This window comes from Oryctolagus cuniculus, chromosome 12 (genome assembly GCF_964237555.1).
Source record: "Oryctolagus cuniculus chromosome 12, mOryCun1.1, whole genome shotgun sequence".
Classification (NCBI taxonomy): domain Eukaryota; kingdom Metazoa; phylum Chordata; class Mammalia; order Lagomorpha; family Leporidae; genus Oryctolagus; species Oryctolagus cuniculus.
In genome coordinates, this window is record NC_091443.1 from 56,954,960 (window position 1) to 56,969,272 (window position 14,313).

The 14,313-nt window shown below is 44.2% G+C and overlaps 1 protein-coding gene across 7 annotated transcripts in view; it reads left to right on the forward strand.

Moving 5' to 3' along the window:
• Positions 1 to 14,313, forward strand: part of FMN1 (formin 1) — a 481,578-nt gene that overhangs the window by 131,368 nt on the left and 335,897 nt on the right. For 5 of the 7 annotated variants that reach the window (XM_051822097.2, XM_070053344.1, XM_051822104.2 and 2 more), the window contains one exon: positions 9,616 to 9,733. The exons of 1 other annotated variant lie outside the window; for it this stretch is intronic. In XM_051822097.2, the coding sequence (XP_051678057.2) occupies positions 9,616 to 9,733 (118 nt within the window). Of the gene's footprint in view, positions 1 to 6,154; positions 8,195 to 9,615; positions 9,734 to 14,313 lie in introns of those variants that run through there. One more of the 7 variants, XM_002718006.5, reaches the window with a different exon arrangement.

Consider the following 14,313-nt stretch of genomic DNA (forward strand, 5'->3'; position numbering starts at 1 on the left):
CTGTAGAGTATATGTGTTGAGATGTGGCACTGCAGCCCATACAAATGTATAAGTATTACATGTTAATTAAAGAGTGAAATAGCAAGATGATAAAATATTTCAGAAACTGTATCAAAGAGAAAGATCACATGGCCTCTCAGTAAGAGAAAGTAAGAGGAGGTGTGGTGCACAGGAGATAGGAGACCTCATTTTCAGTCTGGTCCGGCTCTGTGAGCTGGGACCAATTCTCTACTTCAACTGTTTCTGTTTCATCTTTAAAACAAGAAGTTAGGGGCCAGTGCTGTGGTATAGCAAGTTAAGCTTCTGCCCATCCTATAATGGGCACCAGTTCCGAGTCCCAGCTGCTCCACTTCTAATCCTGCTCCCTGCTAATGCCCTGGGAAAAGCTTCAGAAGATGGCACGAGTGTTTGGGTCCCTGCACTTACATGGGAGACCTGGAGGAAGCTCCAGGCTCTTTGCTCAGGCTGGGCCCAGCTGTGGCTGTTGCAGCCATATGTGGAGGGAACCAGTAGATGGAAGAAAATCTCTTTCTCTCTCTCTCTTTCTCTTTCTCTCTTTCCTCCTCTCTTCATGACTCTGCCTTTCAAGTAAGTAAAAAGTAAATCTTTACCAAAAAAAAAAAAGGTTAAGCTAGATGGTTTCTAGTATGTTTAAGTTCTCATTCTGCCTCTCAACAACTTTGTTCTACCCAGAATCTTCCACAAGCTTACTCTCCCTTTGAATGACACATTTAGTCAACAAATGTTTTCTGAGTACCAGTGATGTCATCATTTCCTAAATTCTCCCCTTTTGTACTAGACTTCATGGTTAGTTAAAACACATCCTGAACACCCCTCAGCCCCAAATTTGTCATCACCTGTTGTCCTACCTATATCTTTATTCATAGCTTACTGACTTTCCCCAGTCTTCCACAGAAAGCTTCTACCCTCTTATTTCCCTTACTAATTTTAACTCCATGTTCTGCATGTTGTTTCAAACCATCTTCACGTGAACCTATTTGAACTCGTTTGGGAAGTTGGAAGCAATTAGTCATTTAATTCAGGTTGGGAACCTAAATCACGTAAGTCAGACAAGGAGGAACATGACAATTAAGTCGTCTAATCCCCGTGAAATGTAAGCTCCTTTGCTTTCCTTTTTTCACCTTGCCGTTCTGGGGTTTTATGAGAATGTAGTGAATGCAGTGAATCATCTAAACTGCATGATATGCGGGAGAGCTACCAAGAGTAAGAGGGCCTGTAGGGCATTTTCTTTTCAGGCAGTGTCTAAGTTTTACAAAATGCTTTTTAAGAAAGCAGTTTTCTAATGTCACGAAAGTCAAAGGCCCAGGCTTTCCTGCCTGTTGGTGGAGATGTGTTTTTGTTGCAATTGTTCTTTCAAGCGTGTCTCACCAAAGATCTAATTGTTGGACAGGTGTTCTTATCGCTCTGGACCTTGGAGGTCCAGCTTAGAGGATGGTGACATGGGAGAAACACAGGGAACTTACCAGTTTGAATTTTAAAACGTAAACATAAAATACTGTGCTCAGATTTTGAGTAGTCAATTACTGATTGCTTTTAACAAATAAACAAAGCATGTTGGTCAAATGTGAATTATTTATCATGTGTGTGTTGACTTAATCGTCTGCGATGGACCACTTTCACCTGGCATTTTGCACAGTTGTGGCTATTGGAAAGTTTAAGTATCTTGAAGTTAGAACAATAACAATCAGCTGAGATTGTAGTAGGTGGTGAAGAGGGAAAACTTTGACTTCCATTGATTTTGTGTAGTAGGGGCTTATTAAGTGTTAGCACAGAATAAGATGACCCTGAGATAAATAATGTCTAAGAGAAGTGATGGTTTATACTTCTTCCTCCCCCCAAAACATTAAAGCCTTACAGAACTGGGGAATCTTTTTTCAGCCAAGGGCCATTTGGATATTCATAACATAGTTTGTGGGCCATACAAAATTATCAACTTAAAGATTAGCCTGCTATACATTTATTGAATTGAGTCTCACCTGTGGTTGCGTTGGCAGGGCCAGACCAAATAATTTCACAGGACCTTATATGGCCTGTGTGTCCCTAGCAGGCTTAAATAGACTCATTTTTCAAAACCAATGTAAATCAAATCTGTAGTTTCCTTATGGTAACCTTAGTCTGAAACTTTTTAATTCCCTTTATGACCACAGACAGTAACGTTCCATATAGTCATGAGAACCAGTGACTAAAGATGTCAGTGCTCAGGGGCTGGCACTGTGGCACAGTGGTTTAAGGCCCCAGCCTGCAGTACCAGCATCCTATACGGGCTCCAGTTCGAGTTCTACCTGCTCCTCTTCCGATCCAGCTCTCTGCTATGGCCTTGGAAAGCAATAAAATATGGCTCAACTCCTTGGGTCCCTGCAACCATGTGGGAGACATGGAAGAAGCTCCTGGCTGCTGGCTTTGGATCAGCTCAGCTCTGGCCATTGTGGTCACCTGGGGAGTGAACCAGTGGATGGAAGATCTCTCTCTCTTTCTGGTTCTACCTCTCTGTAACTCTGTCTTTCAGATAAATAAAATCTTGGAAAAAAAAAAAAAAAAGACGTCAGTGCTCAAAAGCCCTCCTTGAATTCCCATACTGCTCTTGCTGACCCAGCTGCATATTTATATGGGCTATGCTTGCTTTCTTTCAAAATTGTTTTGGGTCTAGCAATTGCTATTCAGACTGAGTCTACAATACTCAGTTACAGTCTATATAAACACTCTCTTGAGTGACATGTTGTACTGAACTATACATTTTGTGAAGGTGGAAGGCTGGAGTATCTTCATTTTGATTGTTCTGGAGCCTAATTAACTCATGAGTTGGTACTCATTAATAATGTTGAATAAACAAGTCTTTGTAAGAGGAGTTGTGCTTCATAAATAAAGGAGAATGGTGCAAATAAGCTGGAAATTTTGATGTTTGATTCCAGAGATTTCTTTGCCTTATCTATGATCAATAAAAAAGCCAACTAGGTGTTAACTAGAATTTTTTTTTAATGAAAACTTCTAGATTTTGTTCCCAAGTTACAGAGGTGGAAAATAACAATCAGTATCAGTGTTAGATTTGTATGAAGTCTGTCTTCTGTGTTTTTTTTGCAAGGGTGGGGAGCCTTTTTTCTGCTAAGTGTCATTTGGGTATTTATAACATCATTTACAGGCCATATAAATTAATGACTTAAAAATTAACCTACATTAGATACATTGAATTTCAGGTCAATCCTGTGAGGAACAGACCCAGAGGATCTTATGTGGCCTGTGAGCTGGACATTCCCTACCCGTTAGAGGGTAAACTGCATTTCACAGGATAGTGAGAGTCCACATTGAATTGGGCCTAAAAGCTTTTGTACCTCCAGACTCAGCTGTCTGTGGCATCTGCTGGTGGCAGGAAGGTGAGCTCTGGGCCTTAGAAGACATGAAGAGTACAGGATTTAGAGTATGAGTACCTGGCTCTGTGCACATGAGCAAGCTATTTCATCTTCCTGTGCCTCAATTTCCTAGCATGGAAAGAGAATAATACCAACCTCACATAGTTGCTGTTTGTATCACAAGAGTTAATACTCATGGAGCACTTAAAACAGTGCTGGGCACACAATAAATACTCAGATGTTAGGCATTATTCTTCACCATCTACTAGATGTGTAAGGTGATCTGTAACCTCTCAGCTATGGTTGCCTGACTTTTAAAATGAGCCTTTGGCTGGCATTGTGGTGTAGCAGATTAAGCTGACACCTGCAACACCATTATCCCATTTGGATGGCGGTTTGAGTCCCAGCTGCCCCACTTCTGATCCAGCCCCCTGCTAATGAATCTGGGAAGGCAGCGGAACATGGCCTGAGTGCTTGGGCCCCTACCTCCCACATGGGAAAGCCAGATGAAGTTTCTGGCTCCTGGTTTGGCCTGTCCCAGTGCCAGCTGTTAGCCATTTGGGGAGTGAACCAGCAGATGAAAGATCTCTTTGTCTCTCCCTCTCTCTCTGTCTTTAAAATGAATATCCAAATAACAAGTAAATACGGAAGAATCCATTTTTTAAATGAACCTAATAACTTGTCTTAGAGTCAAAAGGCTGCAGTCAAATAATTCGGGACCCAAACTTTCTCTACTTGTATGGAATTGTGTTGGAATCGGTGGATATATGGATACAGAGGGGATGCAGAGACTCTAATCCTGTTTCATGCTATGTAATTAGAAGGGCCAGTAACCCCTTCCAGCCTATGTTTCATTCTGACCAAATCTGCAGAGGGTCCTGGAAGTCAGCATTAGTTAAGTCCCAGAAAAAGGAGATGTATCATTTAAAAAAAAAAAGTAGCACCAATGTGTGCCATGTCCTCCTGCCCATCTACCCCATCTTACACCTATATCAGATGGCCTGTGAAACCCATTAAAAGACCAATCTTGTTATCTAGTATAGTGATGTCATCTTTCTACAGTCTCAACGCAGCAGAAGTCTTATTTTTATCAAGGGATGTTTCCTGTAGGAAGGCAGTCTGTTCTGAGGTTTAAATGACACTGTTGAATTTTTTTCTGGAGTGTATTAGTGGCTTTTTGATTAAGAGTGCTTCAGTTAATTTAAAATATACTAAAACCAGGAGTAGAAAGGAAAGTGTCCACTTAGACACAAGATCAAATCAGCGTTTAGAAAGTGAGTGCTCTCAGCTGGCGCCACGGCTCACTTGGCTAATCCTCCGCCGGTGGCACTGGCACCATGGATTCTAGTCCTGGTCGGGGCGCCAGATTCTGTCCCGGTTGCCCCTCTTCCAGGCCAGCTCTCTGCTGTGGCCAGGGAGTGCAGTGGAGGATGGCCCAAGTGCTTGGGCCCTGCACCCCATGGGAGACCAAGCTCCTGGCTTCAGCAGCGCGCTGGCAGTAGCGGCCATCTGAACCAGTAGAAAGAAGACCTTTCTCTCTGTTGCTCTCTCTCACTGTCTAACGCTGCCTGTCAAAAAAAAAAAAAAAAAAAAGTGAGTGCTCTCTTAACTGTCCCCATAGGGTTAGGTGGGATACAATGATAGGCACCTGTTTTTTATTCTTTGTTTGAGGGTCCTTTTTGAACACATTGCTGAAAGTGTGTTATAGCCATCAGAATTTCTTAGTATTACATGGAAGAGGATTATTTGCAGCACCGGGGAACGTGGCACAGGATATCAGTGATAGCCATTTCCAGCTGTTGATATGGTAAGACTGTCATTTTGCTGTGGCTAAAGCTTGCATTTCACAGAACAAAATGATGTTTTTTTTTTTTTTCACCATTTGGCGAAATTCTTCTTGGAGCTTCACTCAGGGGAGCTGGCAACTGCTATTTAGCCAGTTTGCTTCTCTTCCTCATCCAGTACGGTTCCTTGTCTACGGCAGGTGCTCACTGCATACTGGCTGGCTGGATTGGCTTTGGAAAACACTGACACCTTCAGGTATGACAGGAGCTGTCCCAGGAGGCAGCTGTGCAGACGGAGCTGAAGTTTCTCTCCTGTGCTTAGTTGCCAGGCCCTCAGCACAGAATCAGTGATGAAGGCTACATTGAGCCGATGTGTGAAGATCGGTGTGTCTGTCCGGGTTCAGTTCTAGATAGCTGGGGTCTGTGACAGAGACCTGACTGATAAAGACCTTTCAGATGTTTTGCCCTTGAGGGGACTGTGGCTCCTTGGCCGACCTCTGATGGGTTGCTTTGCCTAACAAGGCTGGTTGAGGGTTGCCTTGTGTGGTGGCAGCTTTCATTTCGTTGGCTGCAACACCAAAGCAGAGAGGGGTGCCCTGAGCCGGGCAGTCACAGCTGCTGAGCAGAAAGAATTCTGTGGTTGGCACAGGGAGTGTGCAGGGTAATCAGTCCTGCCAGGCGGGGGCTGTTTACTCTGCAACCCTATGGCTGATGGACTCTGGGCGTGGTGGCTGTGCTTGCTAAGTACCTGTTTGTAGGACACGGAGACAGCCAGGGCAGAGCTAAAACAGCAGTAATATGAAACCAGTCCTGTTGGTTTCCTTTCTCCTCAGCTGCCAGCTAAAATCTGCATTCCAGATGAAACCTGCGGGGAAGCAGGGGTAGGGGGTGGAGGTGGGGGGCTGAGGGGTTTGAACACCAAGGGCAGTAAATTAACTGCTTTGGAGAGTTCTGGGCATTTGGGGATGGCCTCTTTCTTTCCTTGATCTGGTTTGGGCTTTGCGAATGTCTGTGGATCTGGGTGCACTCCTGGGTTCTGGGCCTGGACGTCCGAGGCCCCTGATTGCCATCCCCGTGGAAAGGAAGGCCCTGTAAGAAGCGTTTTGGGCATTTTCTGCTGATTCACTTCTGAACCCCTTGGGCAGCTCCCGGGAGGTGGTGGTTACCGCCTGTTGTCCGGGGCCAGCTTGCCGGCTCAGCACTTTCAGGAACCTCCACTTGCTCACCAATGAGGAAGTTGAATGCAACCAGGAGAACCGCAGGCGCTGGGGCGGAGCTCCCCGTGAAGTCCCGGGCTGGGATTACAGGGCAGGCTGACTTTCCCTCCGACAAAAAGCCTTTTGTCGATGGGGATAAATACGGAAGTCCCAGCCCCGCAGCCTCGCGGGTCCGTGAGTAGTAAGGTGTGCAGCCCCGGCTGGGCTGCTCCTGGGCGGAGAGCACCACAGACGTTTTACAGTTGCCCTGGGCGGGCCGTCACCACGCACGCCGGAAGGAGGGCTCAGTGACTTCTGAGAGGCGAAGTGTGTTTGCCGGGCAGCCCAGAGCCCGGCTGCCTCCCAGGTCCTGTCGCTCTCTGTCCTGGAAGTGAAGAGCAGATGGAGTGGATACACTGAGAGAGCAGGGGAAGGTAACACGAGTCAGAACTTCCACCAAGGGCGCTGCTGGGACATGGAGGACGATGGTAACTCTCTGAATGAAAGTGATGTCTCAGGACCGGAGAAACCCGAAGCTGGACTTGAAATGGCTCAGTCGATCCTGAGTAAGTTTTCCATGAAGTCCCTGTTTGGGTTTACCAGTAAGTTGGAATCTGTGAAGCCTGAAGAGGAAGAGGCTGTGTTGAAAGCATTCCGCAACTTAGAGGGAGATCCCACACCTCCGCGGGATGAGCCCAGCAATGGCTTGGAGCGGCAGGAGGCCGAGGCACCGGTCCCACCTGGCCTTGAAAATGGTGAGAAGACTGCCCGCGTGGAGATGCAATCCAGAGGAAGTCAGGAAAAAGCAGAAGCAGGGACTTCTCTTCCTGGCCAAGAGCTGCCTCCACTGGATACCTCGAGTGCGAGCAAAGATGAGGCCATTTGGGTCCGCGGGACCCTCGTACACACCACCAGTGATTCAGACTCTGATGATGGTGGCCAGGAGCCAGAAGAGGGAAGCAGTGCCAAGGGCCCAGAGTCTCCGGGTGTCCTTTTATCTGAGCCCTCCCAGGAGCCCAAAGAACCAGGAGATCCTAGGGAAAACACTGCCGCTGGAGACATGGATGACACGGAGCTCCGGACAGAGGGTCCTCCAAGGACTCCACCTGAGATAAGTGGGGAACCGGAACCTGGCAATGGTGGCCTTCAGACAGAGCACAGCCCTGGCCTGGGCCGGGCTGGAGAAGAAGGGTCCCGGGTTCCACCTGCAGGAACAGGCCAGAATTTGAGTACTGATGTCACCAAGAGTGCTGCTTCTAAAAAGGAAGCCCCCGGAGAGAAGCCATTCCAGCTGCCTGCTTTTTTTAGTGGGCTTCGTGTACTGAAGAAGGGGGCAATGGCTGAGGGAGGGGAGACCATCACTGAAATTAAACCAAAGGATGGGGACCTGGCTCTGCTCAAATTGACCCAGCCTGTTCAGAAGTCCCTAGTGCAGGCAGGGCCCCAGACAGTGAGGAGTGGGGAGAAAGCATCTGATCCCAAGGCCACTCCCACTCTCCTGGAGCAGCTCTCTCAGCTGCTCAACATTGACATGCCCAAAACCGAGGGGAAAGCCGCAGACCCCGGCTCACCCAAGGAAGAAGAGATGGGCGGTAGTGCTGATCAGGAGAGCCACGAGGACCCCGGAGAAGCCCAGACACAGGGTGGTGAGATCAAGCCCAAGCCACCGGAGACTGCCCTGGAGGCCTTTAAAGCCTTATTCATCCGGCCCCCCAAAAAGGGGACCACAGCGGACACCTCTGAGCTGGAGGCTCTCAAGCGCAAGATGAGACATGAGAAGGAGTCGCTGAGAGCTGTGTTTGAACGGTCCAAGGCCAGGCCAGCGGATGGCCCCTCTGACTCCAAAAGTGTATGTAGAATTGGGTTTTGCATTTCGTCGTTAATATGTGGTGCTCTCGATCCGTTTTTAGGCTTCCTGTAGATATGAATGTCGGTTGTCTCTTGTTAGTGGCTCCCTTGTTGGTAAAAAGATGATAATAACAGAATGAATCATCCAGGAAAGGAGAATAGAGTCGGACAGAAATACTTCTCTTTCCTCCTCATATTTTTCTGGAATATTGTAAGAAATTTATATGTAAAGATGTGTAGGTAGGAAGAAGGCTTGTCATTCCGAGTTTAAACGTTTACAGAAAATGCCTTATAAAAACTAGCCAGCATGGGAGGTGAGGCAATATGGATATGTAACCCAGGTTTACAGGAATTTCCTCACCACTTAATTATACCTTTGTGAAAACTATATTTTTCCTTTGAAAGTCTGCCATTTGGCAAGCTGTGTTCTTGTGATTTGAGTTCAGTGTTCCACGTTCGTTGTGAGACTTCTTGACTGAGCTCTAGATTTAGAATGAGACCTGGGTTTTAATTCTGTATCATTTCCTGGCTGGATGGCCTTGATAATCTTTGAGCATCAATCTTCTCATGTGTAAAATCAGGAAAATAACCCTTATGTTATGTGGTTGTTGTGAGGATTATTTTAAGTTAGTGCAGAAGAGACATTTAGATCATGGAAATTGCTGCTACTCAAAGAAAAATAACTTTTAGAATACTAAGTGTCTGTCTAGTAGATCCTAAAGTTTCATAAGAACAATAACTATAATTTCTTGCTTAATATCTGTTCCTTATACGATTGTCACTCCCTCTCATGCAATTGGTGTATTCAGTTGAAATGTTAAAAGTTATCTTGGATTGTAGTTAAACACTAAGCATACTTGTGAAAATCAATTCCTATAAAGCTTGACTATGAAGGCAACCTCATTCATTTTTTTTAATAGGAAAGAAAAGAATTGGAAATAGTAGTGTTGAATACCTAGAGAAGTATTTCGTGTTACTGTAAATGTTCATGGAATAAGCAAACCTAGTCCTTATTACTATAAATAACCCTGGAGTGGTTGAGGATACATTTACAATCACTCTAAGATGTACCTGAATGTGATACGTTTGCGTCTTTGTCTTCAGCTTAAGATATATTTGTGCTTTTAAAAAGAGTTACCTAATGAAAAAAAATTACCAAGGGCTATGTAATACTTAGCCTTGAGTTTTTAGTTTGTTGTTTCTTAACTTTCACCCCAAACAACTGATCGCTTCACATTTCTGGAAGAGACTCAGACAAGTAGTGGGATGATGAGACTGTAATTGAGATTGCAGTGAATGAGAGCGGTGTGGAACTGATAATTAAAATTAGTTTTAGAATTAGAGCTACAGTGTTTGTTTCCGAGAATTAATTGGCTCTGGCCACATTTCATTTAACATATTCTTTGTCCACTTTTTCAACAGTCTGACCAGAGCCCCACAGAGCAGGATGATAGGACTCCTGGCAGACTCCAAGCTGTCTGGCCACCCCCGAAGACAAAAGATGCAGAAGAAAAAGTGGGATTGAAGTACACTGAAGCAGGTAATGTGAAAAGAAGCCAGGTACCCAGGAATGAATCTCTTCCTGTAACAGCTTTCAGTTCTGGTTTAGCAAACTCTCAGAATTTGGGATTTTGTTTCATTACACGATATAATGCTGAAAGCTTCTCTTTCTGGTTTTGCTGTTAAAGTGAACCTTTGCACATTTATTGTTAACGAATCTCCTAGAGGTGAAAGAGGACTGTAGTGGAATGAGTGGAAAGGGGCACGTGTGTAACACAGGAGCAGCTTTGGGGAAGTAATGGAGAAGGTAGGTCACAAATTCCTCAGGAAGCAGGTGGTTGGCGCTCATGTAAGGTTTGTGTGAGCTGGCCGTGCTGCTGGAGGAGGCTGAGCATGATTCTCCAGAGCTGAAATCTGATTTGTTGTTTGTCTCTGAGTAATGTTCCTGAGATAAAGAAACCTTGTGCAGTGCGAACGTACAGATACCATATCAGTTACTCGCTGGCTGTTGTTAGACAAAGCTTTATTTAATGCATGGCCAATTTTAAAGCAATCTAACTCTCTGGAAGAGGTCCCAGGAACTTTACTTGAATCTATTTAAATCGAGTAGGAATCTAGATATTTTTTACTTTTAAAGTGAAAGGTTCACACACAATTTTTTTTTAAATGACCAAAGAATTAGAGGATGGGTGTATCTTAAGTAGGTGCATGCACAAATGTGTCTGTATCCCTGATGAACCCTCTTTACCTTCTCCTGATATTTGGAAATTACCTACACATGTCTTATTTTTTTTGTTGATTGTCATTGTGTGGGTGGTTTTTTTGTGTGTGTGTATTCAGGTCAGCTTATGTCGTTGTAGAAAAATGCTTATTTTCATTCCTACTCATTAATAACAAATAGACCAACGTTAGGGTGATTCAGTATGTTCTTGTGGAATATCAGATTACTTCTTGAATCTTGGGATTGTTTCTAGTCTGCATTTGCACAATTGGAAACTTGCGACTTTACCCAGACATTAAGAACTACAGAGAATTTTTTTTTCTGTGGTATTTGACTCACAGATTGAACACTATCATATCCTTAGGGAAAATATACATGTGTAGCTGTTTCGGGCTTCTTGCCCATTTTTTAATTCCCCAAAATTAGAGTGTTTGTGATCCACCTGCCAAGCTATTTTCTCAGAATGTGACAGAGTATGAATGATTGAAAGTCCTGAAGTTTGCTTAATAATGAACCCTGTGCGTTCTTACTCCAGTTTGTAGTAGTTTTAGTCTTGTCCCTACCAGAGACAAGATTGTTGGTGCTCTTCCTGTAATTACAGGGTGTTTGCCATGTAAACAATTAAATAAATAATTGTAATTGGCTTTTTATCCCGTGGTGAGTAATATTTGGAAGCTTTGTACCCCTACAGATAGCCCTTAGTCTTTGTTTACTCTCCGCTTCCACTTCCAGAGGTTTAGAGCTACATTGCAGTTCACCTTTGTAGTGGTTTTCTCAGTTTTAGTATAGTGAAATGTGTACTCAGAGCTACTGAAGATCTTAAATGAAGTGGGGGAAAGAGGAAAGCAAGAAGAGGTTGCTAATGATAGTTCTGTTGGGTGCACTGGGCGACAGGGAGGGCAGGTGTCTGGAGAGGGTGACTGGCTCCCCAGCCTGCTCCCTGGGTGGCGGGCAGTACCGTGACATAGTTCCTGTGCTCCTGGTCAGGGCTCAGCTTCTTGGAAACCTTCTGGATGCCCTGCTCATCTGGAGGTGTGTTCCAAAGAAGAGTGAAGTCTTCCATGTCTGCAGGAAACTTATTTTCTGCCCCATTACTGGATATCAGTATATAGCTGCCTTATCATTTATTGCTGATTTTGAGGAAGTTAACATGTTCTCTGCACAACTGGTCTCTTAGAAGCATTTGGTTTATAGTGGAACACATTTTGTGAACCTACCATTGGTTTCCCTGCCCTCAGAGAAACACTTAGAAAATTTGCCATCTATGGGGAACACGCAGATGGAAGGAGATTAGACCCGGAATAGTTCAGGGTGTCAGTCTCCTGTTTTTGTATCCTCAGTGTTCCTTATTTTTTCCTCTCTTATGCTATTTATCAAAGTAGTGAAATGGGAGGTTAAGACTCTTAAGGTTCTTGTTTCTTAAGTGCTGTTAGAATTCTGTGCTTTTCATCCAAACCCAGTCCTCAGCAGGGCTGAGAAAGGGGTGATGTTTGTTGTCATCTCGAGCCCCGCCCACTGTCCTTGGCTGCACTCAGCCACTTTGGACTTGCTACTGCTTTCTGTGTTTTTAATGTTCAGAATGTATTTTATTTAATTTGTCATTTTTTGGAGGAAAATGATTCTTATTTAAACTATCCTTTCTTGTTGCTTATCTGTGATTTCCCTTTATTTAGAAATTATCATTGAGTACTCTTTTTATGAAGTCTTAAGAAAACACCTAATAGTGCAGATTAACATGTATTCTGCATTAAAAAGGAAGAGGGTCAATACTGCAGACACTGTCCCTTGAAACTGGAGTTCGCCTCTGGAGTTCTCCTAGTAGTTCAGGGCTATTGAAGTGGCAGTGACCAAGGTTACTCTCCCTGCTACTCCCAAGCCCATCTGCATCTACTAGAACTGAAAGTACCTCCGTGGCAGCTAAATTCTTCTGCCAGTGCCTCCAAGACCATTCTGCTGATACCATGCCTACCATTGAGGCGTTCTCACTTGACTGAGCTCTTGGAACTTTGCTGATGTGCCTGTTGAAACCCACCAGCGTTCTCCAGAGAAGAGACTGCTGTAGGTGCTGGAGTTGACCTGTTTTGCTGGAGGAAGGGGAATGGAATTCCCAGTGTTAATTCACTGCCGTGCCTGGGTTGCTCTGCTCAAATGAAGCAGAATTGTTTTCCCCAGCTCCTGTGCTGTGCTTTCCTGCATTATAGTCATCATTGTGATTCTACCTTGTGTTTGGAATGCCTTAGAGAAAGTTGGAAGGAAAGGAGAGTTTTATCCTCTTTTTCCTTGAAATGGGATTGGAATGACAAACTCCATGCTTCTGTAAGAATTGTCTTTCCTCTTCTGAATGCCAGACCTTGTTATTGAAACAAGCTTATAGCAAGGTCTTGCTTTTTTTCTGGAGTACTTTGAGTACTTTTTCTTTTTCTTTTCTTTCTTTCTTTCTTTTTTTTTTTTTTTTTTTAAAGTGGGCTCTTCTGATCCTTAAATGGTTAATAAACTCCTGGTGACTTCCTATTACCTTTTCTGTGCTGTATACCAGACAGATCTGGATCCAGTAAACTTGAGTAGCGAGTGAGTGAAGCTTGGAGCTAATGTAAAACCCAACCTTGAACAAAATGGACGTGTGTTTTGTGATATTAAACAAGGTCGACTAAGAAGAAAATGTCCATCTTTAAATTTGGTGTAGCAAAAGCTACATTTGTCTTGCATGATAACCAGTGGTTTTCTGGCATTCTAAGTACCCAACCCTATATATGGTGGGTGTTATTCAAAGGAACTTCAAAAGGTTCATGGAAAATGGAGTTAAATAAGTTTATTTTGGTACAACAAAAATCCACAAACTTTTTGAAGACCCTTGTTTGTATTCATGGATTTCAAAAAGTTTTTTGCATCAAGATAAACTTACCTTTTAATTTGGTTTTGGTTTTTTTCATGAGCTTTTTTTTTTTATAAGATTTATTTATTTGAAAGTATGAGTTACATACAGAGAGAAGGAGAGGCAGAGAGAGAGAGAGGTCTTCCATCTGCTGGTTCACTCCCCTATTGGCTGTAATGGCTGGAGTTGTGCTGATCTGAAGCCAGGAGCCAGAAGCTTCCTCAGGGTCTCCTACATGGGTGCAGTGGCCCAAGGACTTGGGCCATATCTTCTACTGCTTTCCCAGGCCATAGCAGAGAGCTGGATCAGAATTGGAGCAGCCAGGACTCAAACTGGCACCTGTATGGGATGCTGACACTGCAGGTGGTGGCTTTACCAACTATGCCACCCCGCCGGCCCCCCATGAGCTTTTAAAAGTAAGTGTTAGTGATTTGCTCCAAAATCCTTTTAAAAGAATTAATTTGAAAATATAAGGATATTCTAAGTAATTGAAACATAGCGTAGGGCTAATCTTCTGTTTATTCCAAACTTGAATGAGACGTGTTTCTAACCCACGTTGGATCACCTTTTTCCTTTTACTTTGTTTAATCTTAAGACTCCTTAACTTCATTTTCTCTTGGGTAATTGTTTCTGTGTCAACTAGAATCCTGTCACAAGTCAAGTAACACTCAAACTGAATGATTGAGGGGGATTTTTTCCAGGCCATTCACAAAGGTGTGAGCAGAGTTTAGGAAAAGCCGTGAGATGGAGCAGGATGATGAAAAGCTTTTCCTGTCCCTAGACCTGAATGATCATGAGTAGGAGTAGGCTTTGGGGAGCTAAGAACCTCAGAGGAATCTAAGCAGTATGGAGAGCTGCTTCCAGACAGGAACAGTGTCCATTAGTAAAGAGACAGAACCAGTCCATGGTTACATGCTGGGTGTGATGTGGAGGAAACAGCCTGACCCCATTCCATTTCTACTCCATGGTCTCCAGCTACATCCCTACTGGCCACACCCAGAGAGAAGTCCGAGGACTGGGAACCTCT